We start from the raw sequence: 26,836 nt of genomic DNA on the forward strand, positions 1-26,836 counted from the left end.
GAAGACTTATAAAACTGCAGTAATCAAAACATTGTTGTATTGGTTAAAAAAGTAGATCAATAGAACAGAATAGAGAGCTCAGAAATAACTCCACATAAATACAATCAAATCTTTAACAAAGAAGCAAAGGTAATTCAATTGAGAAATAATAATCTTTTGAAGAAGTGGTGTTGGAACCAGTGCACATAAACATGCAAAATAAAATATCTACATACAGACCTCAGGTCTTAAATAAAAATTAACTCGAAATGGACATAGGCCTAAATGTAAAATGCAAACTATACAATTTTTAGAAGAGAAGAGAAAATCTAAGTGACCTCAGGTTTGGCAGTGACTTTTTAGATAGGATACCAAAAGCATGATCCTTGAATGAAAACTATTGCTAAGTTGGATTTCATTAAAATTAAAAACTTCTGCTCTGCAATAAAAACACTGTTAAGATAGAAGACAAACCACAGACTGGGAGAAAATCTTTGTAAAATACCTATCTGATAAAGGACTTGTATCCAAAAATATACAAATAACTCTTGAAACTCAGCAACAAGAAAACAAGAAATGGTCAAAAGACCTGACCAGACACATCACCAAAGAAGATTTACAAATGGCAAGTAAATATATGAGGAGATAATCAACTTCATATGTCAATAGAGAATTACAAGCTAAAACAATGAGATAACACTACACACCTATTAGAATGGCTAAAATCTGAAACACTGGCCAAGACCAAATCCTGGCAAAGATGTAGTACAATAGGAAGTCTCATACATTACTGAAGGGAATGCAAAATGTTAGGTCTACGTTGGAAGACTGGCGGGTACCAAGTTAAACATAGATTTTTTTTTTTAAAGACTTATTTATTTTAGAGAGAGAGCACGAGTAGGAGGGGGAGAGGGAGAGAGAATTTCAAACAGACTCCACGCTGAGCACAGAGCCTGATGCAGTCTCATGACCGTGTGATCACAACCTGAGCTGAAACTAAGAGTCAGATACCTGACCGACTTCACCACCCAGGCGCTCCATGTTAAACATATATTTAACATAGGATTTAGTGATCACACTCTTACTCAAAGGAGTTGAAAACCTACACAAAAATGTTTATAGCAGCTTATTTTTAATTGTCAAACTTTGGAAACAACCAGGATGTCTTTCAGTAGGTGAATGAATAAACTCTGATGCCTCCATATAATAGAATATTATTCAGTAATAAAAATAAATGATCTCCTAAGCCAAGAAACGACTTGGAGGAACCTTAAATGCCTATTAAGTGAAAGAAGCCAATTTGAAAAGACTACATACTAGATGATTTTAACCACTGGCTTTTTGGAAGAAAGAAAATTATAGAGACAGTAAAAAGATCCATGGTTGCGATGGGTTGTGTTGGGAAGGTAAGAAAGAGATGAATAGGTAGAGCACAGTGAATTTGGGGTGAAACTATTCTGTATGACAGGGTAATGGTAGATATATGATATTATTCCTTCAAAACCCATACAACTGTAAATGCAGAGTGAACCCTAATGTAAACAGTGGATCTTAAGTTAGTGATGATGCATCAATACCAGCACATCAGTTGTGATGTGTACCACACCTAATGTAAAATGTTACTAATAGGGGAACTGGTGTGGAGGAGAAGGTATATGAGAACCCTGTTATTTTTCTGCTCATGTAAAGCTGAAACTGCTTTAAAAAAAATGTGTTTAAAAAATAAAAGGTAAAACATTTTAAAATTAATGTATTTGATCCATTTATATTAACTAAAGAACAGTGAGCTGTTTTAAATGTCTCGTGGAATAAGGCTGTATAAATAAACAACATTGAATGATACAGTAGATAATGTAATCTAACATTTTTACTACAGGGCAAAAATGCTTTTAACACTGCAGTTTCTATGTTCGCTAAAATCCAAGAGAAATAAATTTAAAACATAATTCAGGGAAAGTTGAGGGGGGATATGGAAGAAATCAGCTTATAATTATAGGAATCCATATTATATAAAGCATTTTCTTGCTTATTTAATAATGTTTCAACTCTCACTTTAAAATGAAAATTACACAATATAAATTATTTTTATATATGAACATCACAGATTGTCTAGTATCTTTTTTTACCTAATATCAATTGATCTTCACCTATCTTGAAAATCATTATGAAAGTTTTATTATTGGTATTAATAGTTATGGTGGTGACATAGATGATGTGAAGCATCTTATTTAAATTAAGATTTTTATTTCCATTGTAGAGAGAGAACCAATCTTTTTAAAAAATTTAATCAGCATGTCGATTATGTTCTTAATGTGTTTACACATATCAAAAACATTATTCATTGTATAATTGTGGTTTTCACTAGTGAGTTTTTACTGGCACGTTGACCTTCTGTCTGAGAAAATATATATTCTTTGGGCGCCTGGGTGGCTCAGTCGGTTAAGCGTCTGCCTTCGACTCAGATCATGATCCCAGGGTCCCCGGATCGAGCCCCGCATCAGGCCCCCTGCTCAGCAGGGAGCCTGCTTCTCCCTCCCCCACTCCCCCTGCTTGTGTTCCCTCTCTCGCTGTGTCTCTCTCTGTCAGATAAATAAAAATCTTCAAAAAATATATATATATATTCTTTGACAGTATGTGTTAACACATCTATTTTTATGTGAATACCTTTAACTTAAATTTAGAGATACTATTTCGTATGTACACAAATCACTTTATTCTGCATAGGATTTAAGATGGAATATGATGTTAGTATATATACTTGTTCAAGTCTTTTAAAGGTTAAACTTAACAGCTGTCTTTTCATCTACCCATATTCCTATAATATTTTGTCAGCACTAATCTAGCAATGTTGAAAGGCTTGCTGTTTGAGTGATAAGATTCAGGTGGCATTTTATTATATTTATGGATAAAACACTAGAAAGAATGTCATGCTCTCAGAACTAGAGATGACCTCAGGGGAGAAGGTGTCTGTTCTTAGAGGCTTTCCAGGCTAGAATTAGCAGGTTATAGGGCTTCAGTATTTTAAATTGCACTGATGTTCTTTTGTTGTCTTACTACCATTTTTGTCCACTGTGGTTTTGAGAAATTTGTTTCTTTTGACACATAATAATCTCAAGATTTTTGTAGAGGAACTGTATTTTGTAGTGAGGTTATGAACTTTGGATTCACGCAGACATGGGTTTAAACCTTGACTTTACCAGTTAGTTGCTATATGATCTGGAGTATGCTGCATGACCTCTCACATCTTTCTCCTCCTTAGTTATGTGTATAATACCAGTTCCTCATAAAGATATTGTGTGTTTTAAGCACTAAATATATGGCTACTCCTGGTCTCAGGATAAGTGCCACATAAGAGCTGTGGCTATAATAATATCAATGGTATTAGTGTTAATGGTGTTAATATTGACTATTACTAATATTCATAATTAAAAATGAATTTGATTATTAATATTAATCATTATCAATATTAATGGTATTCATGCCATTCACAAGTTAGGGTCTTCTAGAATGTTCATGGAGCAATTACAGATTCTCATAATTTTGTCATTTTATGATGTTCAGCAATGTCTGCAACAGCTAGAGTGTCCGTGCTGTTTTGATACATACTTAGATAATAGAAACACAATAATGGAAGCAGAGTTACTAATTTGGCAATATTCTTATGATTTAAGTGTCATTGGTCAAAGAGTAAGGGACCTTTGAATTTTAAGGATCACCAAAAATTTACTCATATTTTAGGAATTTTCCTTGTGATTAAAACAATGGAATATTCTTTAAATGTCATCCAAATTTGTGCTGAATAGCTTAAAAATATTTCAGAACATTGCATTGTAGCTACAAGGGAATTCTACTCCAGAGTGACAACTAGGCCATGATTTATTACAGGATCTTCTTTTAACATTATTTTGTCTAGAATGAACAGAGCAGTTGAAGAAACTCCATCTATCTTTTTGTTTATTTGACATTGATGCTGCATTAAATGTACCTCAAAGAAACAATATACAAATAAGAAATTCTCCTTAACAGCCATGATTACTCACCAGCAAGATACATCTCTTGGCAATAAAACAAAAGGGAGCCTGTCAAACAGTGTCTGTTAAAATTTAAATAAAGCATATTTTTTAAACCTAAACAAATTTTTATTTTATTTTTTTTCTTTTTATTTTTTTAAAGATTATTTAGACAGAGAGACAGCAAGAGAGGGAACACAAGCAGGGGGAGTGGGAGAGGGAGAAGCAGACTTCCCACTGAGCAGGGAGCCCAATGTGGGGCTCAATCCCAGGATCCTGGGATCATGACCTGAGCTGAAGGCAGACTCTTAATGACTGAGCCACCCAGGCGCCCCAAATCTAAACAAATTTTTAAAGCAAATATTTTAGCTTCATTTTCTTTCCAAGAGTTAGCGTTAAGAAGTGTGCTCAAGTGAACTGTTATTTCCCTTCAACAAAATTAGCACCATCCCCCAAGCTTTCCGTATTCTTCTAGCTCAGTTGCTGATTATATATAATATGAGTAATTAGTGGAAATAGAATGTGTCCTTTTTGTTCACATTTCTCAAAAAGTGATAAAAAAAAATTGAGCAAGTAGATAAAGACGTTGATAAATATTTTGTTGTGCATTCATGCTTTTAGAAGGTGACCTTTTTTTCATTCTTTCTTGTAAAGTGATTTGGGGGGAAGAAGGGAGGGAATAGAGTAATTGGGGCAGGAAGAATACCTTTGTGTACTTATTCCTGAGAATGTTAGGACTTGAATGAAGATTTTCCACCCTGGAATTTAAAGCCACATAGCAGTTTGTGAATGAGACACCTATGTTATCAACAATTGGTTGCCATCTTTGTTTCTTATCTGAACTACTTCTCATTTATTAGGTTTACTTTGAAACTTATTTATTTGGAAATTTGATTTTTCTTTTTGTCTTACAGCTGTTACATACAAATTCTGAAAGGATGGGAGAATTTTGCTTCCATTTACTATTCAGTAGATCTACTTTTTAATATTAGATTGTTGCCAATACTCTACTTGCTAACCAGGCAATGTTTTCAGTAGTACAGCCAGCCCAACACCCTCCTCCATGAATTACTGTCTAGCTTTGTGATGGTCTCTGAATAACTTGAATCTTTGTTTGACTTGTATACTTAACATGGACTAAACTGATAGATGCTATAAACTATATTATATTCCAGAATTCTAATTCTGAATTTTTGTTGCTCATGAATAAAGACCAAGATTGATCCAGTTGGTTGTTGTTAGATCATAGAGATTTCTTGATCTATTAATCCTAGCAGTTGCTGACTATTTAGTTGCATCATATATAGTCTGGAAAGCTCCTTCCAGGCTTTACAAATTCTAGAGGTCGATGGTGCTTGTGCTAATCAACATTCCATACAGGCTGCATATCTAGTTTCACAAGAAAGGAGCATGGTGTAGATGTAATTAGTGGCAGTCGGGAGATGAGAGCCCACAGAGGGGATGCTATTCCCCAGGCAGTCATTGCTGTCACGGGGGTAGAGGGGATAGAAGAGTTCAGTATTGGGCGCCTGGGTGGCTCAGTTGGTTAAGCGACTGCCTTCGGCTCAGGTCATGATCCTGGAGTCCCTGGATCGAGTCCCGCATCGGGCTCCCTGCTCGGCAGGGAGTCTGCTTCTCCCTCTGACCCTCCTCCCTCTCATGCTCTCTGTATCTCATTCTCTCTGTCTCAAATAAATAAATAAAAACTTTAAAAAAAAAAAAAAAAAAAAAAAGAAGAGTTCAGTATTAGGGTGCTTTAAAAAATAAAAACAAAACCAAAAGACAGCTTTTATGCTATGTCTTGGTTATACATTATTTCTATTAATAGAAATTTTCTATTCCAATAATTTCTATTAGAATAGAAAATTATTACATTTATGAAAGTTTGCAACTTTTACTCTGGCCTTATCCATTAAAGATGATAGTGTGAAGGAAATTATGGATCGAAAGGTAGCTTAATAAATCAGATGAACATTCTCAATATATGTGAAAACAGACTGAGAGATTCTAACTGCTTTTAGCATGCAAAAAATAACTTGTGAACTGGGGTTACAACTAGGTCATATATTTGTATATAAAATATACATTCTATGTACTTGTTTGGGTTCGTTTGATCAACTGTTGAGCTTTGGGGGCTAAAGGCTCACAATCTGGTGGGCCTAGACCGTTATACTCCTCTGAGTTCTAGCCAGGTATGCTCAACAGTTTATCCACTCCCCAGGGGATAGAAAATTGGTTCTTGGGAAGCAAAAGTATCTTGCTGTTTTTATGTACAAAGCATAGATACACATACAGCACATGAACAGATATACAGGATACCTATGATTTTAAAATTTCATGGGTGCACATGATTAGGAAAAAAAATACCTAAAAATGCTCTTTGGCCAGCAATAATGAAAGAAAAAGATCGAGAAACATTTTTCTACGCCTGTATCAATCTACATCCTTTGTGGGCATTTTTACTTGGATGTTACTTAAAAGCTTCAAACTCATTCAAAAGTGAAACCAGTCTCTTTGCGCTCCGCACCCCACCCAAATCTGTTTCTCTGTCTTTCCGTTTACTTCAATTAATGGTACCACCTGGGTCTCCATGGCCCCTCTGTCAGGCCCTTGTCTTTTCCTGCCTGGATTGTTGTTTCAGGTTTTTAAGTTCTTTCCCTGCTTGCTTTTTGTCTTTTATCCACACAGTGCTAGAGGGAGCTTTCTAAACTGTCAGTCTCATCATCTCTTACCCAGTTTAAAAACTCCCAGTTCTGAGGGATCCATGGCATACCTTTCCTCCTGTTTTCTGGTCTTTTCCTGTCTTCTCAGCTTTATATCTGTCTACTCTCTCTATTGTCCTCCTCAACACACACTTCTTTTTCTGAGTCACTCAGACTCCTCAAATGTGTTGTTTTCTTCCTCAAGTGTGGCCTTTTTCAAATATTGCTCCATCTGCTCATGATATGGCACTTTTGAATATTCTTCCCTTCCCTAATCCATACAACTTCCTGTCTACCAGTGTTCCAGATGTCCTGTGCTCTGAGGCTTACTTTGTTATTATTTTTATTCTGTTTGTCACACCATGGTAAACGTACGCGCGCGTGTGTGTGTGTGTGTGTATTTCCCCCCACTAAACAGCTTCTTGAGGAACAATTCTGTGTCTTATTTATTATTGCATCTCTGACTCCTACATCACCTAGGAGGCATTCCATAAATATGTGCCAAATTAAAAAAAAATTTAAAAAAGGAACAGATGCCTGGGATTGTTTTAAGTACTATTATTATATAGACTTTCAGGTTATTCTCTTCTCCTAAGTGTTTATCATGTATTTTTTCCCATAAAATGTTGCATAAGAGATTGGATTAAGCTTATACTTTTCAACAAATGTTAATGACTTCAAACAACAATACTTAGTAGCTTTTCAAGTACTTAAACGTTTGCAATTCAAAAATAGAATTAACTAATTTTACAATTCATTTACTTCTTACCTACAAAATACAGTATTAACATTAGGTAAGTAGGCAGATTACCAAAATATTTTTTACTGTTTTTTTTCTCCCTCTCATCCTATCTAGCTAAAGGACACAAAATCAGCAGATCAGAAAACAACACTACTTCATTTTCTGGTGGAAGTATGTGAAGAGAAGTACCCTGATACCCTGAATTTTGTGGATGATTTGGAACATTTAGACAAAGCCAGTAAAGGTTTGTGCTTTTATAGAAAACATTTCACTGCTCTGAGTCTTCATTTAGTACGTCAAGACAGAAAATGCCTTTTATTTGAACAAACTTGCTACTTTGCCACAGTGTTTTAAATATATTTATAAAAATATAAAAAATATGTAGTTATGTAGTTAAGCCTTATGAATACCTGCCCAGCCCCACCCTCTGCTGCTCAGCTGCCTCCACTGTAGCCATGGTAACCCTCACTTGAGTCAGTGTCCTTCACTTGGGGACAATCATTGTGTCTGGTCCAAGCCCCAGTAATCAGTGTCCCCAGTTGGCCTAAGTTCTAAATCTGTCTCCATCCACACTGAAGGTAGAGACTGCATTCTTTGTCTTAGTAGAGGCCAAACTGCCAGAAATTCCCTTCAGTCCTTTCTAATGCCTGGATGTCTCACCTACTTCTGTCCCCACTGGGTTTAGATCAGGTTGCAAAGGGTCAGGATAGGATAGGACCTGTTATTAATAGTTGGTTATAATATGATTTAAGTGCAGATTTTGACCACTTGAAGAATCCAGTTTTTATTTATATAGCCTATTCTATGAAAAAATTTTACTTGCTCCAACCACCAATTTATGAATACACATTTCTATGAATATATGCATACATACTTCTTGGAAGACAACTCATTTGAAATGGTGAGATACCTGTATTGTCATTGTGTTGAAAACTGGTCATTAGAAATGTCAGACTATTTTGTGTTGCTTGTTGTTTATTGTCTTCCTAAAATTGGAATTTGTCAACTTAAGAATAACTTCACCTCCCTCCATTTTAGTGAATATTCCTTCTTAAAAAAAAAGTCACCTTTGTCATTTTTTCTACTCCCTTTGTTTCTTCTGTAAAACTTCTTCTTGTAACACTCTATCTGCAGAGTGGTAATGTGATTGGATGAGATGTTCTTTGACAGTTTTTCCTGAGATGTATGTTTCTTCGAAGTACATATCTCATACAGCCTGTTGAGGTGGTGGGGGTGGAGGAGAGTTAGAAATTAGTCTGGATTTTTAAGACCAAAAATAAGCTTTTTACTTTACTTTTTGCTCCTGCATGCTAATGTTTAAATGATGTTGGAATTACTTACTTTGTCCTTGTGCTACCTAAGAATGTCCTTGGTATAAGAAGATAATGACCATAGGTATATATATATATACATATGGGTGTAAGTGTTTTAATGGAATTTAAGAAGGGAAAATAATTATTCTCTTATATTAAACAATGAGATAGGGCAAAAGTACACGGAGGAAAAAAAATATTAAAAATAACTCAGTGATATTCAAAATGCTTTTAAGTGATTGATTCATTAATTCAGGGAAGGTAACTTCCCTAAAATGAGATTTGGGAAATTTTGAAATAAAAATTAAGTAAACAGGCCAAAAGAGAATTGAAAGTGATGAATGGTAAGCATGATAAGTAAAAGAATAGTAGATGAAAAAGTTGTGTATAATGCCTTGAAATACAGAGAGAGTTCTTTTTCTGGAGAAAAGATAGCTGAGTAGAGCTATAGCTTATATCAACATTAGGTCTTTGGGAAGAATTAAATCCATGCAAGCATTTTATGATAATAACAGTTTGCATTCCTGACCACTTCACCATCCTTTCCTCCTGGTTCTAAAATTGAACAGTGAGCTGGAACATACTTCTCTTTCAGATATACGTTTTAGTATAGAATTTATTTTCCAGCAGTGGTGCTCTAAATTAAGTTTTTAAAATATCATTTATCTATTTTGACTTACTTGATTGTACTTAAAATTCTGTATAAGTATTATTTTGCTTTTGAAAACTAACTTTGATAAGGGCTTGAAGAGTTGTAGCTTGGTAATTAGATACTTCTGTTTGTTTTCTTTTTTAATGTTTCTACCAGGGCATTCTAGGGCCTTGGAGGTTTTTCATTTCCATCTATTAGAGCGGAGGCATGCATATGTGTATAGGTCTGCAGATAGCATGAATGTGTTTCACTGGAAGCAGCCAACTAAATGTTTGAAACAAAAAAGCCATCATCGAGATATATATATTATATATATATATAAATATAGATAGATATATAGATAGATATTCATGGGTATAGATGGATAATAGATATTTTTATATAGTGTAGGTGATTGTCGAGCATAATTTCTTCGTGTGATTTTATTACCCTATTATTAATAATGAACGAGATTTTAGCGGAATGAATGTAATAGTTTTGGATGAAGTCTATGTTTGCTTTGGAAAATTTCAGTGCTTTTATATTATATATCATCATTTAAAAGTTTCCATATTTGAAGTCTCCTTGGTGAGCTATCACATGAATTAAAAAGCACCTTTGTTTTTGAGACATAACAAAATCCTGGCCATTAATTCCTCGTGGATCAGCAGGGGGATCTTTCATTGCAACTAATGAGCTTACCCGTATGACAATTTTCAAAAATCTACTTCATTAGGGCTGCTGCTTTTCCAAGAGATAGTGGCTTACAGCTTTTCTGTTGTATTTCAGTGAAAATATTTTGGGTCATTATTGTATTTCTATATACCATTGCAATATTTCTTTCTTTCTTTTTTTTTTTTTCCGGTCTTTGAAGGGTTGAATACATTGTTCTCTTGTCTACACAGTTGAAGTTAATGGACTCTAATCTGTGAAAGTTTTATTGATTATTTCACAATAACCAGCTTCATTATTAACTTGGAATGGTTTTTTATTAATGAGTAGAAAATATGACAAAACTGTGGGGGTTTGGGGAGTGTATTAAAGTAAAACCAAGGTAAGTTTATAATGTCACCTTGTTCAGCCCTGTCTCTTTTAGGGTTCTTGGATCTCTGCCATATATTTCTCTTCTTCCCTAGATAGTCTAAATTCTAGGAATGCCATGCAAGTCCAGTCTGTAACTCACTTCTTCATTTGATAAGCAGGTGTTGTATGATTACTCAGTGTCAGAAACTGTGCCCTTGTCTTGCTGCTGGTCCAAGGTTTAGTTTCCGTGTCTTTGTGGCGACCCAGATGACTGCACTGGCATCTGGCTCCTGTCCTAACTGGCTCCTCTTACATTCTCAGGATCCTTTACTTCCTCCTCTCCTTCGATGCAGCTTTGTTGCAGCCAGTGTTATTAGCCTAATACAGAGCCCTTCTTTTCCTTTCTTCCCATAACTCCTTAGGTGATCTCTTCAGTTTCCAAGGGCTTACATACCATCATTCCGTTAATGACTTACAAATTTGCACCCCAGTCTTCCCTTCTAAGCTCCACACTTGTGTATCCAACAGCGAACTTGCCATCTTCGGCCACACCACATGCATAGATCACAGTGTGCCATAAAATGCTGCTCTTAATTCCTACACCCGTAACTCCTCCTTCCCAAGTTTTATTTACTTGAGAAAATCCTTCCTAACACCCTTTCTTTTGATTTTCCTCTTCTCATTCGCCTTGTCTCTTTACAGCCTTCAGCACGTCAACTGCGAGTCGTGTGGTAGATTCTAAGTTTAGTCTATGGGAAGTGGCCTAGAATGTTGCCTCATTCCCTCCTTCATCGAGCAACTTAGAGTAAATGTCACCTTCCCTCTAGTGCTTTTTTCCTGGTTGTTCCAGGGAGTTTCAGTGTGCTCTACTCTTTCCTTAAGGATAAATTCATATGTTTTCCAGAAAATCTTCGACCACTATCTAAGAACTCAGAGTCTAGAGTAGAGACTATTCCTGGAACTGCTGGAGATGGAATTCACTTCTAGAGAATGGGTTGCCTTCAGGGTATTGTCAGAGTGCATTTAATGATTCCGCATTTCTAATGCTGTTCACTTTTTTCCATTTCCACTTGTTTATTTTTAATTTTTTTTAAATGTTTTAAAGATTTTATTTATTTGAGGGAGAGAGAGTGCACACACACGAGAGAGTGAGAGAGAGAATAGGAGTAGGGGGAGAGGGAGAAGCGGACTCCCCCCTGAGCAGGGAGCCTGATGCGGGACTCGATCCCAAGACCTCGGGATCATGACCTGAGCCGAAGGCAGACGCTTAACTGAATGAGCCACCCAGGTGTCCCCATTTCCACATGTTCAGCTTTTGGGAGCATTTTCTTTGATATCTTACATTTGATATTTGTCCTCCATTTTATTGACATCTCTGCTTTTAAGACTGTTTGTTTGCTTTTAGCTAGTAACTCCTTGGTCTGACCCAGATATTTGTCTACTCAGATACATCTCCAATTCCAGTGCCTTGTGACTTTCCAACATTTTATGATAAATGGTTTACTAAATACCAAATGTTTATCTTTTATTCACCTACTGTGAGCACTTAGAACACTTCATTTCCAGGTGGCTGCCACCTGGAAATGTATAGTGTTTGAAATTTCAAATTCATCTGCTCTAACAAGCAGAAAGCATTTTCAAAGGCTCCCATTAACCTTCTTATACTATACACTTCTAAAAATGCCAATTAAAATTTATTAGTTTGATGTATATATTTTGAATGTTCAGGATTAGTTATTAATTCAGTTGCATTTTAGACATTAAGTGTGTACTGTAAATACATAAAAATATTCATTGTGCAACAGACTTAACATAAATAACATTATGTTAGGGAGGTCATAGGTTGGGGCTTCACGATTTTGTGAGATAAATAATTCATCTGGTATTTCAAATCAACTGTAAGATATTAGAGTTTCATGAAAATACTCATTTGTGTACATTTCTGCCAATATAGTGAAATCATTTGAAAGAACACGGTGGGGGGGGCATTTATAATAAAATAATTTAGAGATGACAACCATGTAGGGTATCGTTTTAATTGAATTGTCAATAAAGGGCACTGGTAGGAGCTGAATTCTGTCCCCCTGTGTCCAAGCCCTTCATATGTGGAAGCCTTAATCCTTAGTATCTCAAGTTGTGATTGAATGTGGAGATAGGTGTTTAAAGAGGTGATTATGTAAAATGAGGCTCTTAGAGTAGGCCCTAATCCAGTGTGAATTGTCTCCTTATAAGAGGAGGATATTTGGACAGATAGACACCAGAGGTTTGCATGCACACAGACCGACGATGTGAGGACACAACGAAAAGGCGGCCATCTGCAAGCCAAGGCCGTCTTCTTGCTTCAAAAGAAACTAAATCTACTGACACCTTGATCTTAGACTCCAGAACTGTGAGGAATGAAGTTTCTGTTGTTTAAGCCACCCAGCCCGTGGCATTTGTGATGCGGCCCTAGCACACTAATAGAATAACTTAAGGCACTTTTCTTGCTTACGGCTTTTCGGCTGTAGAATAGAGTAGCATTTGCGGAATGATGTTTTACTTGATCAGATCACTTAAACAGTCGTAGACCTGCTGTGTTAGGTGTTCACTAGTAAGCAATTTCGGGATATCAAAGGTTCTTGTACAAACCGTGAATTATCACATGATTTTATGTAATTACAAGTATATCTCAATTCCTTTTTTTTAGAGTTTATTTATTTGACAGAGACACAGCGAGAGAGGGAACACAAGCAGGGGGAGTGGGAGAGGAGAAGCAGGCTTCCTGCGGAGCAGGGAACTCAATATGGGGCTCGATCTCAGGACCCTGGGACCATGACCTGAGCCGAAGGCAGACACTTAACGACCGAGCCACCCAGGCGCCCCTCAATTCCTTTTTTGAATACACACGACATAAATGCTACATATAATAAGGAAATAATTGAGGCAATCTAAATAAATATATTCATGAATATTCACATTTAATTTCAGGGTTAGATCTATGGTATCTCCTAGATTTTATTCTAGAATACATTTGTTTACGCTGGTATATTAAGTTTTTGTTCAGTCTTTTCTTTTACTCACTGCATCCCTCTGTATATTTCTTTGCCACCTACCTCTGTTTTGCTACTTTAATAGTTGTAATTTTATTATAAGCAAGTAGCCAATAAAGGCTAGTAACACTCTGAATTATCTGTTGACTCTTTTCTGAAAGGGAGGTGTGGATGGATGGTTGTACTTCTTTTTGCATTATCCTGTAGGAATAGTGAAAACATTTGCTATCTCTTACCTGTGTAACGTGATTCTGCAGCTAGATGGTAGAGTAACAAGTTATGTCTCGGAAGCTACTTTATGACTTCTGTGTAGTTAGGTCTCAGTGATCTAATTGGATAATCTGTACTGATCTAATAAGTATTCTTAGGAATTGTAGAATAATTTTAATGTCACTACCAGCCCAGTATAATAAAAGATAAATTTATTTTTATATTTTTTATTTTTTATTTTTTTTAAAGATTTATTTGTCAGAGAGAGAGACAGAACACAAGCAGGGGGAGAGGCAGGCAGAGGGAGAAGCAGGCTCCCTGCTGAGCAAGGAGCCCGATGTGGGACTCGATCCCAGGAGCCTGGGATCATGACCTGAGCCGAAGGCAGCCGCTTAACCAACTGAGCCACCCAGGCGTCCCAAGATAAATTTATTTTTAAAATGTAATTCACATATAGGTTTGCATATAGTATTAAAAGGGCAGTATTTATAAAAATTTTCTGTTCAAGTGAACACTTTTAACATAAAAAGGTAGGATGAAATATAACTGGGTCATTCACAAGGTAATTACAAGATATATGAAAAATATATGTAGTGTACTGTGAGCTCAGTGTGCTGGTAAGGGGCCACAAGGTGCAAGTTGTCTGATGAGTGGCATTTTATTTAAATTCTCCCAGTTAATGTCCAGGGATTATCTAGATAGAGTTGGCATCAAAAGTTTATATCGGAGACTTGCATGTAAGTTTGTATTGCGCTGTTGCTCTGTGCAAATATAAACTATTTTGAAAAGCAGCATAATGGAATGTAGAAAGACCATGGCCAAAGTCCCTCGAAGGATTGAGGATTCTATAGACTGATGTGGAAGAACACTAGGCATGGAGGAACTACACGTCCAGCGAAAGATTGCTTTTTGAGATACTGAGCTGATAACATTTCCTGAATCGGCTGCTGCTGGGGCTGATAGATGACGATGAAGAAGAAAAACACATCAGGAAGACCTCTATATCTTTTTGGAGGTTAGCAGACTGAAAGTGGCATCAATACAGCATTAATCTTTTCAAGAAACTAACAGTTTACAGTGTTTGCAGATTTGGGGCCAGCTACACATTTGAAATAGCTACTGGAACAGTTCTCTCAGTGTCACCTATGAGCCGTAGCTCACATCAAGTCACAGGACAGGAGCAACAGTGACAAGCAAGGTCTCCAAGCTCTCCTGGATGCCTGGCCGCAAAGCAGTATTTACGGCTGCTCAGTGCCGCAACAGGAAGTGGGAAATTATAAGCAAGGTGGGTGAAAGGAAATTTCGGAATGAGAGCATTCTGAAGGATAGCTTACCGTAACAAATCTGTGCAGTCTGAGGACGCCTAGGCAGTGGATGGAACGTGCTCCGTCACGGCAGTCTGCTGAATGTCACTGCTCACCCATGTGGCCAGTTGGGTGCAGAGCCATGGGGTGGCTCCAGTGCCACAGGTGAAACTCTCAGCTGCTGCCCCGAAACCAGGCTCTGGGAGGCTGGCAGAGTCCTGAAATAATAGTCGCAGGGGCTTCGTAGGGCTGCCGTACCGATGAGCACACGCTAGGCTCATTTAAACAGCAGAGGCATATGAATTTATGCTCGAATCATTCAGGAATACAGACGTCTGAAATCCAGGTGTTGGTAGGATGGGTTCCTTCTGAAGCCTGTCAGGGAGGAGCCATCCCGAGCCTCTCTCTTAGCTTCTGGTGGCTGCCAGCAACCCTTGGCGCTCTCTTCTCCTCTGTCTCTCTGGCTCTTGCCTCTCTTTGTAAAGACACGAGTCATTTGATTTAAGGCCACCCTAAATCCAGGGCGATTTCATCTCAAGATCCTCAACTGATTCCCTGTGCGAAGATCCTATTGCCGAATAAGCCACATGCTGAAGTGCTTTGTGGCCATGGATCTGGGGGGTGGGAGGGATACTATTCAACTCCCTGTACTCATCCTTGTCCTCACTCCCAGAACAGCATGGAAGTAGCACCATTCTCTCTGAGTGTCATGAAATGGTGAAGCGCAGTTACACAGATAGACATGTATATGGACGGCAGTTAGCATTATGTTGTGAAATGTTTTGGTGTTTAGGGTTATTGTTGATGAGCTTATGAAATACCCTTTTCTTCCATCATCACATGCAAATGCTAAAGCAATTAAAACTAAAATCCTTCATATGCCTCTGAATGTAAGGAATTTTTATTAATAAGTAGTGACAATTACAATAACTCCAATAAATAATTTCAGTGGGCAAAATAAAAAAATGTGATCCCCATTTAGATTATGGAGACATTGCATTATGGAGAAAGCTGTTGTTACAGTCACAGACTCTGAAGTTAGACAACTGGGGTTCAAACCCCAGCTCTGTCCATTGCTAGAGGTATATAACCTTGGATGAGTTCCTTAGCCCCACTGGGACTCAGTGTTCTTACCTGTAAAATGGGGATAATAGTTGTACTTAATTCAGAGGTTTGTTGTGAAGTTATAGGTTAATACATGCAAATAGCTATAAAGATTGAATAGCACACCATAAGGACTTTGTAAATATTCTCTATATTTTCTGTAATTTAGCTGTTGTTTTTCAGTGATTATTTTTTATTGACACACATCTGCCTATTCTATCATTAATGATGCAGATAAACATGAGTCTCTGTGAATAATAAGATTATGTAATTTTAACATGTATTCTCAATAGTTATTTGAACAGGTCCCAACTGTGTCTTGCCTGAAACTTATGCAAACTTTAGGATTTCATAGATCGATGTTGCTGAAAAATTTATTTACTTTTCTAAAAATTAAAGAATGATATACATATAGGAAATTGCGCAATCTTAAATGCACAACACAATGCATTTTCACTGGTTGAGCCTACTAACATAGGGAAATGGAATTTGGAAAATGAGTTCTATTTTCCTTCCTCTGCTTCAGCCTGAGTGACTATTTTTATTTCCTGTTTTGAACTTTGATAAAAAGATTTCTTTTGAAAGAGGTCTTCTATTAAGCTGTAAAAAGTAGCTAGGGTCCAACCACTCTTCAACAACTTGGAGCTTATTTTTTTCTGGAAATGTTTGCATGTTATTTAAAAAACAAATTTACCAGCCCGGAATTATTAAGGAATTAGTTACTTGGAAATGTTTTCCATTTCCATATGAAAATAGGAAATAGGAAATATGAATGAACACTTAAGATAAATGATACAAGTGATAGGAACGTCGAAAAAGATATTTATTTGCCTGCATAGAAAAATCTAAAGAAAATATGTTCTGGATAATCTTCCCCCCTCCCCTCAGAAAAGGTCATCTTCAAGTATAGATTTAAAATTGATCAGCAGTGAAACTACTGTCACTGTTAGGACAGTTTCTCAGCAGTTGTCTGTCAAACTGTGAATTTTAAGGAAAAAAGTACTAGTGCTCATTAATAGTTTTGGGTATGTTTTGACTCCGTAAGGAAAGAAATCTTTCCAAAAAGTTTATTGAATTCTCACTGTGTAGCAAACAAGGTGCTAGGCACTTGCATCAGTAAGGATCAGACCTGACTTTGACAGTGAAAAAATGAAACAGTGGCCTAAATTAGATGGACTCATTCATTATTTTATGAGCCATCTCACGAGTGCCTCCTTCTGTCCAGGCAAAATTTGGAAGCCTGGATAGAGCCATGAGCACAAAAGAAAAGTATCTGCTCTCTTGAAGTTCACGTTTTATGGAACATCTGCCAAAGGAAGAAGTCCATGTACAGTATGTCAGATGGTTAGTTCTGGCATTCCGGGGCAGAGTTTTGTTTTGTTTTTCCCACAGTTAAGGTTGAGTGATCAGAGAAGGCCCCATAGAGAAGGTGGCCTTTGTGAAAAGATGTGAAGGAGGTGGGAGGAGGAGGCAAAGCAATTTGGGTGTCTGAGAGAAGCCCTTTAGGCAGAGAGCAGAGCCATGTAGAAGTCCCAAGATAGGCAAGTGAGACTGGAACAGAGGGAAGATATGCGAGGAGATGAGGTCAGAAAGGTCACAGATTCTATAGGACAGGATTCATCATTAGACAGATTTTGACTTTACTCTGAGATGGGGAGCCATTAGAAAGTTTTCAGGCCAGAGGAGTGGCATCTGACTTGTATTTTCAAAGGATTGCTTTGGCTGCTGTCCTGGGGAAAAATCCAGAACAATGGCAGAAGCAGTGAAGCCACTCAGAGGCTGTAATAATCATCCAGGGAGGAAAGCATGTTGGCTGGGACGAGAAGGAGGTAGCAACAGCGGTGGGAAGTATTTTGATTTTGAAGGTAGAACCAACAGGACTTTATGAGTGGGTGTGTTGGGTATGAGAGAAAGAGGAGTCACCACACCAATTGTTCACTGAGATGTAGAAGCAGGTTCAAGGAGGAAGATGAGTCCCAATTTGGAAATGTGAGTTTAAGAAGCCTATGAAATATTAAGGAAAGATGTTTAATAGGCAGTTGGCGTTTAGGGGGAGGATACAGGCCAGAGAAAAAATTTACAATTTTTCAGGTCTAGAGATACGCAGTCTAGGACATGCTAGGCTGCGTGGTCTCTCGTAGTCCTATGTGAAAGTTTGTCTTATAATTTGCACAGCATCCAATCTATACTTCATATTTACCATAGGACACAGTAAAAGTGATACCATCTCCCTCCCATACACAGGCACACAAAACCATTATCCTGAGGGAACGTTTTGAATACTGTGACGTCTCTATGACGGACCTCTTTTGTGTCATATTTACCGTGTTCTTGAACATCTTATTTTCAAGAAGGAATTTTCAAATTCTTATAGGTAAACATGGTTTATGAAAGAGATTTGTTTGTACCACTACTACTGGTGTCTAAAAAGCTGACTGACCTTTAACATTCTCTTCGTGGTTGTGGAGGACAAGGCTGCTTCTCTCCCCCGGAGCGGAGAGTGGGGGAGGAGGAGGATTCAGCAGAACTGACGTGAGGGAGCCCTTTCACTGGGCCATTCAGCCTCACCTCTGCTTGCCTTCCACCTTACCTCCTTCCAGCTCCCAGAGCAGACATAGGCCATTCTCTTGCAGCATGACGTTAAAAAAATAAAATAACCACAAAACTCTCATTGTACATAGTACAGTAAATTAGGGAACGCAAGTTAGGACAATTTATTATAACAGGTCCCATTAAGAATCAAAACAATGGATGGAAGGAAAGCTGAGCAGAGGAAGGCCAGTGCTTGGTGAGGATAACTGGCTACTCGTTTCCCACTGCTTCTTTCGATTTACCTTTGCCTGGTGCATACCGAGCTGCGATTTATTTTGAGTTTGTGCTTTTCTGTCCTCTTGCTTCAGTTTTATACCTTTTCAAAATAATCATGGGTTTCATAATGCTATTCCAGAACTTAGATTTTGTTAGAGGCCTACTTAATGCGGAGGTTTTTAAAATGCTGCTGAGTTTTTGTCCATCTTGTCCATCCAATTTATTGTTTTTTTAACTCGCATTTATAAAATATTCTTAGAATTTTATAAAATACCTTTATTTGCTTGGGAGCCTGAATGCTCTAGCCTAGTTTGTTGCCCTCACAAAACGACTGTGTTTGTGAGCACAGGAAGGTTCATTTAGGTTGAATGTTTGAATTGTTTTTATGATAATAAGTTGTGTAAGCCTTCTTTAAAGAAATCATTTTCCTTGGAATGTATCATGATAGGTAAGAATGAATGTGACGCTTCTTAGGATGCTTGTTATAAAATAATAACCAGCATCTCCAGGAGATATTCATAGAGGATTGTTATTTAATTGTAAAAATTACTTAAATGTATGTAATTTCTACTCTCCTTTCTTGAAATCTTAGTATATGGTGGAGGCCATCGCATTACAGAAAGCCTATATTCATGATTACTTTAAACTTAAATATTTATGGTTGTGACTTTTAACTTTTATACTTAACACCTCTAATGCATAATTACCATAATGACAAGGCACTTGAAGACAAATCTGTGTGTTGGATTTTAAGGTTTGAGATATTTACTCTATTAACCTCACGAGATTAAAGCTAAATCCAAAATCCATTCCTTCAGCAAATATTTGAGTGTCTGCAGTGTGTTATGTAACTGAAGATACAAAAATAAATACGGTATCTTCCCTCAAGGATTCGTAGTCATTTGGGAGAGGAAGGCACACACAAAGATAAAAGTAATGGAGTGTAGTAATTGCAAAGATAGAGATAATTACCTGGTATGATGGGTGGGGAGGACACCTCACTAGGGGGACTAGCTAGAGTTTTTGACTCTTGTTATTTTAGGTATGAGTGGGAATGATCGAGGAACAGTGGACAAGGCAAATAGACATATTTGTTCCAGGGTCAGTACCCACAGAGTGGATGAAGAGGGGGTTGGGGGAGGGAAACTACAAGCAGGATGTTGCTCTGAGAGTAAAGCATAGCAAAACATGAAATAGTCAAGCCAGCTTGTGGGTGGAGCTCAGATGTTGTCATGAAAGAAGTTTACTGGCTAGCTTGAAGCCATCTTTAAATTGGTGTTTGTCTGGAAACTCCTAAGTGCAGTGTGGAGAAGGCACTGAAGAAAAAAAGGAGACTGGAGATCAGAGAAGAGATAAAGATCCCGATCACTTGAATGGTGCTCCCATGAGCAAGAAATTAAGAACTGTTTGCCAAATGAAATGCCAGTGATGTCATGACTGGATCTGAGGGTTGCAGGAGAGGGTAGGGTAAAGACTAGCAGGTTTCTACCACAGGAAACACAATTCCTGGTTCTGCCTGGGTATGGAGATTGCAGATGGGCAGTGGCACACGTGATATTTGAGGTGACTGAGAGACATCCCATTTGAATGTATATTAACCGAGTAAAATGAAAAAGTGGAAATTGCCCTTAAAATAATCTAGTCAACTCTGTTTGATGATGGCTGTGTTTTGTTACTTCCAAATAATGGAAAGGAATACAAAAATAAGATTAATTTCTTAGTCGAGGACTGTGACAATGTTGAAAGATAAAATTCATACACAGGTCACATACAGGGACACCAGTAAATTAACACTTCTTTGAGGATGTACAATTTAAAGCTCTGCTGTAGTTGGGATTTCTAATATAAAAAAATATATATAATCACTGACCTCAAAGAACTTGACACAAACAGTGTGGTTAAAATTATATTTGAAGATGTTTAAAGGATTTCTCCGTGGAAATAGAATTGCTGAAAAAGAAAGACACCAAAGAAATTCTTATATGTTCTTTAGTTTTACCCATTGGATGGCCCAAGCATTATTAGCCTACAATTTGCTCACATCCTTCTTTCTCTCTTCCAAGTGTGCTGTGGTCTTTAGTTAAAAACCAGTGAAAGTTGGTCACTTACACTTAAATGTACAAATAATGTAACCAGAGACTGCTGATGAAGCATAAATAATGGCTTAGTGGGGTTTCCATCTGTAGAGTAGCTTTAAGAAGCATTTTTAGAGACCACTTGCTTACTTTTTATCACATCAATGTTAAATGTTTGAATATGCCCCAAACAGTCCTAATATTTTGTTCTTGAAATTAGCAACTTTTCTTTTTAGACTGACTTCTACAACACTGTTCCTGGCCTGATGATGATGATGATGCTTTTTACTTTTTCTTTGAGTCCGCTATTACTTCTTTCAGCCTTTAAGCTCTTCATTTCTTATAGAGAGCTAAGAATAACAGTACATCGTGCACTGTCTTTAAAAAAATTCCTTCTCCTATGTTACAGCATTTGATCTTTTATGAAATGCCTAAGAGGTAAAAATAAGAGGTAGGATTCTTCCCATTTCACTGATGTGGAAATTAAGCCAGTGAGAAATTGCTTCAAATCACAATGTTAGTAAAATATAGTTTCTGACCCATTGGGTAAGAATTGGAAAAGGCTCACAGGATCACTTCATACAGGCTTCTTTCTTAAGCCTTTCTCTCATCGCCCTGGGAAGTGCTCATCACTAACGGGGATGGCTCTGTGTTCAGTGACGAGCAGCTGGCTCTTCTGGGGGCGGCCCAGGTTGTTAAACCCTTCTGAGCAACACAACTCATGAATCAAAAATTTATTTATTTATTTATTTTTACACCACCTCACAGGTACTGGAGTTCTGCCTTCTCTCCAGACATGTACTTCTGTATATCCGTGTGGTATATTAGAAATATGTATTTGGTCATTTTCCAGTTTCCTGGTATAGAGCTCCTAAAACCTCTAGAATTTCTTAAGTGATAAAAGTGTGTTTTGTATGCTAATGAGATGACTCAGGCAGGTGGGGGTGGGGGGCGGAGGAACCTAGATAGCTCCCAGATGGAAGTCTGGTCACCAGAGGCAACAAGCATGTGATTAGAGGGTTAGAATTATCAGCCTACCCTCTGACCTCCAGGGAGAGGGGAAAGGGGCTGGAGATAGAGTTGAGTCACCAGTGACGGCTGATTTGATGTCATGCTGTGTCATGAAGCTTCAGGAAGAACTCTGAAACAATGAGGCTGAGGAGGCTGGGGTATATTCATAGAAGCCATGGGAACTCTTTACCATCTCCCCACCCCCATTCTTTGTTGTATGCATAGCTTCCCTTTGGCTGTTCCTGAATTGCATCCTTTATAATAAAACTGTAATAGCAGGTATAGTGCTTTCCTGAGTTCTGGAAAACATTAAATGGTGGAAAATAAGTGGGGGGAGGGGCATGGAAACCCCTGACTCTGTAACCAGTTAGTCAAAAGTATGGGTTATGGGTGGTCCCTGGGTCTTGTGATTGTCTTCTGAAGTGAGTCTCGTGGGGCTGAGGCCGTAAACTCCATGGGCTCTGCATTAACTCCAGGTACCTAGTGTCAGAATTGAAGTGGAAGACTACCCAATTGGTGTCCGCGAATCGGAGAATTGATAGGTATCGGAACGTTGTATTGGGTGTCAGAAAAAAAAAAATCCAACTGTGTTCCTTCCCAGTGTTTGCCTTGTGCTTTTTGTTACATTGGAGTCCCTTAAACTTTTATTTGTCCTTTCTGTAGATATTTCCCAAATATGATGTGTATGTATAATAAATTGGATTAGTGGACTAACAGTATTTTAAGCATGTGGTTTTGTTCCACGGTGTATTAACACATGAAGTTTCATTTAAAAAATAAGGTAGCATGTCTATCTGTCATCCAGCCATCCGTCCAGAATGCTTACATCTAGTCCCCTGAGTCTGACTATATGTGGATTACTTACAATTGGACGAGGCAAGATTATACAAAAAGACAGTCATTGTGTGAAAGCCACATCTATGTACTTAAACACTGTTATAGATAGGTAGCAGTTGTAAAAATAAAATCTATTCTGTAGAGAAAAACAGTTAAAAATTAAGTCTGGAATTTAATTGCCTGAGGTCGAATTCTGACCTCACTACTTTTAGTTTGACTTTTACTCACTCAGCTCTACTTTTGTTATCTGTAAAATGGGATAATAGCAATATCTATTTCATGATTATCTTGTGAGGATTTTAAAAATTAATGGAAGATCCAGGGCGCCTGGGTGGCTCAGTTGGTTAAGCGTCGGCCTTCGGTTCAGGTCATGATCCCAGGGTCCTGGGATCGACCCGACGTTGGGCTCCCTGCTCAGCAGGGGAGTCTACTTCTCCCTATCCCTCTGCATTTCTCTCTCTCTCTCTCTCATAAATAAATAAATCTTTGAAAATATTAATGGAAGATGCTTAAGACAGGACCTCAGGATACTTGGTACATTTTAGCCACTGCTACTGTTATCCCTACTACTACCATTACGACTTTCACTAATATTATCCTAATAGGCTTGTTTTGAACCTGATTTACAGCATAAAGTGGCTGTACAGCTTATAAACTCTTCTGAGCACATATTCACTCAAAATGATTTTATGTGTTTTTGAACTTGTATTTATTTAATGAGAAGTTTCACAGTTTCAGAAAGTATAAAAGTGAACCACCTGTAAGATTTCTTAAATGATAGAGGAAATGCTAATGAACTATTAGGCAAGAGATCAAATAGACTAGGAGAGCAAAGGGAATCTCTTGTAGTGCAGATAGAGAACTTTGAAAGAAACAAACAAAAAAATTGGAAATGAGAAGAGTAAATGAAACACCCCAGGCCTAATTAAATAGATGTCTTGGTTGTGAATAATTGACAAACAGACTTAAAACTGAAAGAGCATAGCATAGGAACCATGTGTTACCATCATGAGCAAAGTATAGCGAGATTTGGGCACTTGAGTTAAGTAAATTGAAATAATTAATGCACTAAATGCTGATAGAAATATTTTATGTACTTTTTTGTGTGTGTTATTGTCTTAAATGTAAGGCTGACAGGGAAAACATGAGTAGCACAAAATTAATGATAAAATATCCACCTAATATAACTTCAAAATGGCTTCACTACAGTGGGAGCCGGAGGTTAAAATATCATCACTCTGGGCGCCGACAACTACTATATGCGGCTCTCTGAAAAGTTCATTCGTTGGCCTCGTTGAACATTGGCGCCTGGGTGGCTCAGTCAGCTAAGCATCTGACTCTTGATTTCGTCTCAGGTCATGGTCTCGGAGTCCTGAGATTAGGCTCCCTGCTCAGCAGGGAGTCTGCTTCTCTGCACTTCCCCCTGCCCTCTGCTCATGCATGTGTGCATGCATGCTCTCTCTCAAAAAAAAAAAAAAAAAAAAAAAAAAAAGGGTGCCTGGGTGGCTCAGTCGTTAAGCGTCTGCCTTCGGCTCGGGTCATGATCCCAGGGTCCTGGGATCGAGTCCCACATCGGGCTCCCTGCTCTGCGGAGAGCCTGCTTCTCCCTCTCCCACTCCCCCTGCCTGTGTTCCCTCTCTCGCTGTGTCTCTCTCTGTCAAATAAATAAGCAAAAATCTTTAAAAAAAAAAAAAAAATTGTATCTGAAAATTAGCCTGCTAATTGATTTTACAACAAAATATGTTAAGGTTTTATTAACAGCTATTAATATGTTAGAATAGCAAATGTTATTTTGTATACAGCTAGTTTAAAAAACAAAACTCCATGTTCTTATGCAGCATTGTTTTTCATGCTTCCCTTCTATTCCATTTTATTGAACCAAGACTGTAAATATATATATATATATATATATATATATATTTAACTCAGTCCCATTTTATTGGGCCATTAGGTTGCTTTCAAAGGTATTCCCACTCTTACAGTTGAAACCTGACTTGTATCCATTCCTCAGGATTAATTGGAAGCCTAAACGTGGTAGTGTACTTAGAATTAGTATATGCGTTTTTAAACATTATTTCATATAGTTCTCAGTAGTGGGAAGTAAAAGAAAAAAAGTTTTAGCCAAAATTCATCTGAACCCCAAATTTGGTTTGGGTCACTATATCTTTATATATTGTTAATTTTTTTTCCCTTGATGTCATCTAAAATTATGCATAGATTTTAGGAAGTGATTCTTCAACGTCCTGCTGGGTGACCAGTACATTCTGATAGGGCCTTAGTGCCCTCTCTACCATTTGTTCCTTCATGTGCAATGTGAGAGAAACTCCCCGTGGAGGAAGGGAAACTGTTATTAGATAATAAACACAGATTGTGCTCAGGGTACCAGTAAAGAAAATGTGACATTTGTTCCACATATTGCTTAAGTAGCTTCTGATACCTTTTCATTCCTGTTATAGATTAGCTTGGACAATAGAACACTCTTTTCCCTGTCTTTTCCACATACTCATGGTTCTTCTTGAGAGATCATGATTTTGAAAAATGTTAAAATGGTGTTAAAAGGGGTTTAATGTTTAAGAGTCTCTATTTGCTCCTCTTTTTCTGAATAGACTGATTATTTTGTAGTGTAGAGGTCAAGGGCTCTAATTTTAAACAAAACTATTAAATGTGGTTTGTTCATGTGAGCATTTCCTAATGATTTCATCTTACGTTTTTTTAAAATATGAAATTTCCTTTAGTTTTGCATTTGAAAATCTAAAGGTTTAAAAAAAATTAGTGAAATTTATCTTTAGTAGAATTTTACTTTATTATTGTAAGGTTTTGCACAAATGTTCCTAGAATGTTTTACCTTTTATATATTATAATTTTGTCCTTTCAAGGCATTTAATATACTTTCTTTTAGTCTCTGTAGAAACGCTGGAAAAGAATTTGAAGCAGATGGGAAGGCAGCTTCAACAGCTTGAGAAAGATTTGGAAACCTTTCCCCCTCCTGAGGACTTGCATGATAAGTTTGTGACAAAGATGTCCATATCCTTCTGATATCTAAATAACTTACGTCACTAGTCAACTAGAGTTATAATTTATTTAATGTTGTAGGTTTATTTGCATAACCAGTGGTTATTCTATAGTGCCAAATAGCAGCTTAACTTTTGCCTTCTTGTGGGGAAATTTATCACTGTGTTTACCTATCATGAATAATACAGAAATGTATTCTGCTTTCAATTCTTTTTTTTTTAATATCAATTTGGATATTTTCTCTCATCTTTTCCCTTCCAGTTGCCCTGTTTCCTTCTGATGTTCATGGTTAATTGAAAGGATGTGAAAACTCAGTTTGAGGAAGTTTGAATCATGATGTGATGTAGATACTTTTGAAATGTTTCAGGGAGGAAACAAAGATTTTATAAACTGGTATGATTAGTCAGCTTAATTTCAAGGGTTGGTATAAAAAATTATGTTCCAGAAACTTTAATATTTCCTTTAGAAATACTGCCTGATTCCAAAATCAAAATGGAATTTGTCATGATCACTACTTGTATAGGTCTTCTCCAAACCCAAAATAAAATCTGTGTGTGTGTGTGTGTGTGTGTGTGTCAATGAGACTTGTGTCCTGCTTAATTTAAGCTTTCTTTTGAATTCGATTATCTTTGGCTTCACTAACTTTGTGGTTTAATCTCTAATGAGTAATTGAAGTAATAAATTTTTTTTTAATTTCCTGAAATGAATGTTGAGTTGTGTTGCAAACCATTGTGTGAGATTAGAGACTGATATCTTTTGTGTTATAATAAAGTATTACTACTATGCATTATTAAAATCCCATATGGACCTCAGAATTTTATATGAAAGGATAACCCACTTCCAATGAACTCTTATAAATAGACACTCCTAATATTTTAAACTGAGATAATTGAAATAAAGTAACTATTTTTCCTCTTTCCATATCTGCTCCCCTGAGATTTAGCAAATCACAAAATTATTATTTGGTTTGTCATAGAGTTTATTGTATATGCTTTCAGCTTAATTGTGAATTAGTTCAATTTTTAACTTTCTTCATTGTCTCTTTT

General features: G+C 37.2%; 1 protein-coding gene across 4 annotated transcripts in view; it reads left to right on the forward strand.

Annotated features, from left to right (window-relative positions):
- Positions 1-26,836, forward strand: part of DIAPH3 (diaphanous related formin 3) — a 488,058-nt gene that overhangs the window by 269,722 nt on the left and 191,500 nt on the right. For all 4 annotated transcript variants that reach the window (XM_021697835.2, XM_021697836.2, XM_021697837.2 and 1 more), the window contains 2 exons: positions 7,548-7,677; positions 25,678-25,802. In XM_021697835.2, the coding sequence (XP_021553510.2) occupies positions 7,548-7,677; positions 25,678-25,802 (255 nt within the window). The remainder of the gene's footprint in view (positions 1-7,547; positions 7,678-25,677; positions 25,803-26,836) is intronic.

The sequence above is a fragment of the Neomonachus schauinslandi genome, chromosome 3 (assembly GCF_002201575.2).
Source record: "Neomonachus schauinslandi chromosome 3, ASM220157v2, whole genome shotgun sequence".
Classification (NCBI taxonomy): domain Eukaryota; kingdom Metazoa; phylum Chordata; class Mammalia; order Carnivora; family Phocidae; genus Neomonachus; species Neomonachus schauinslandi.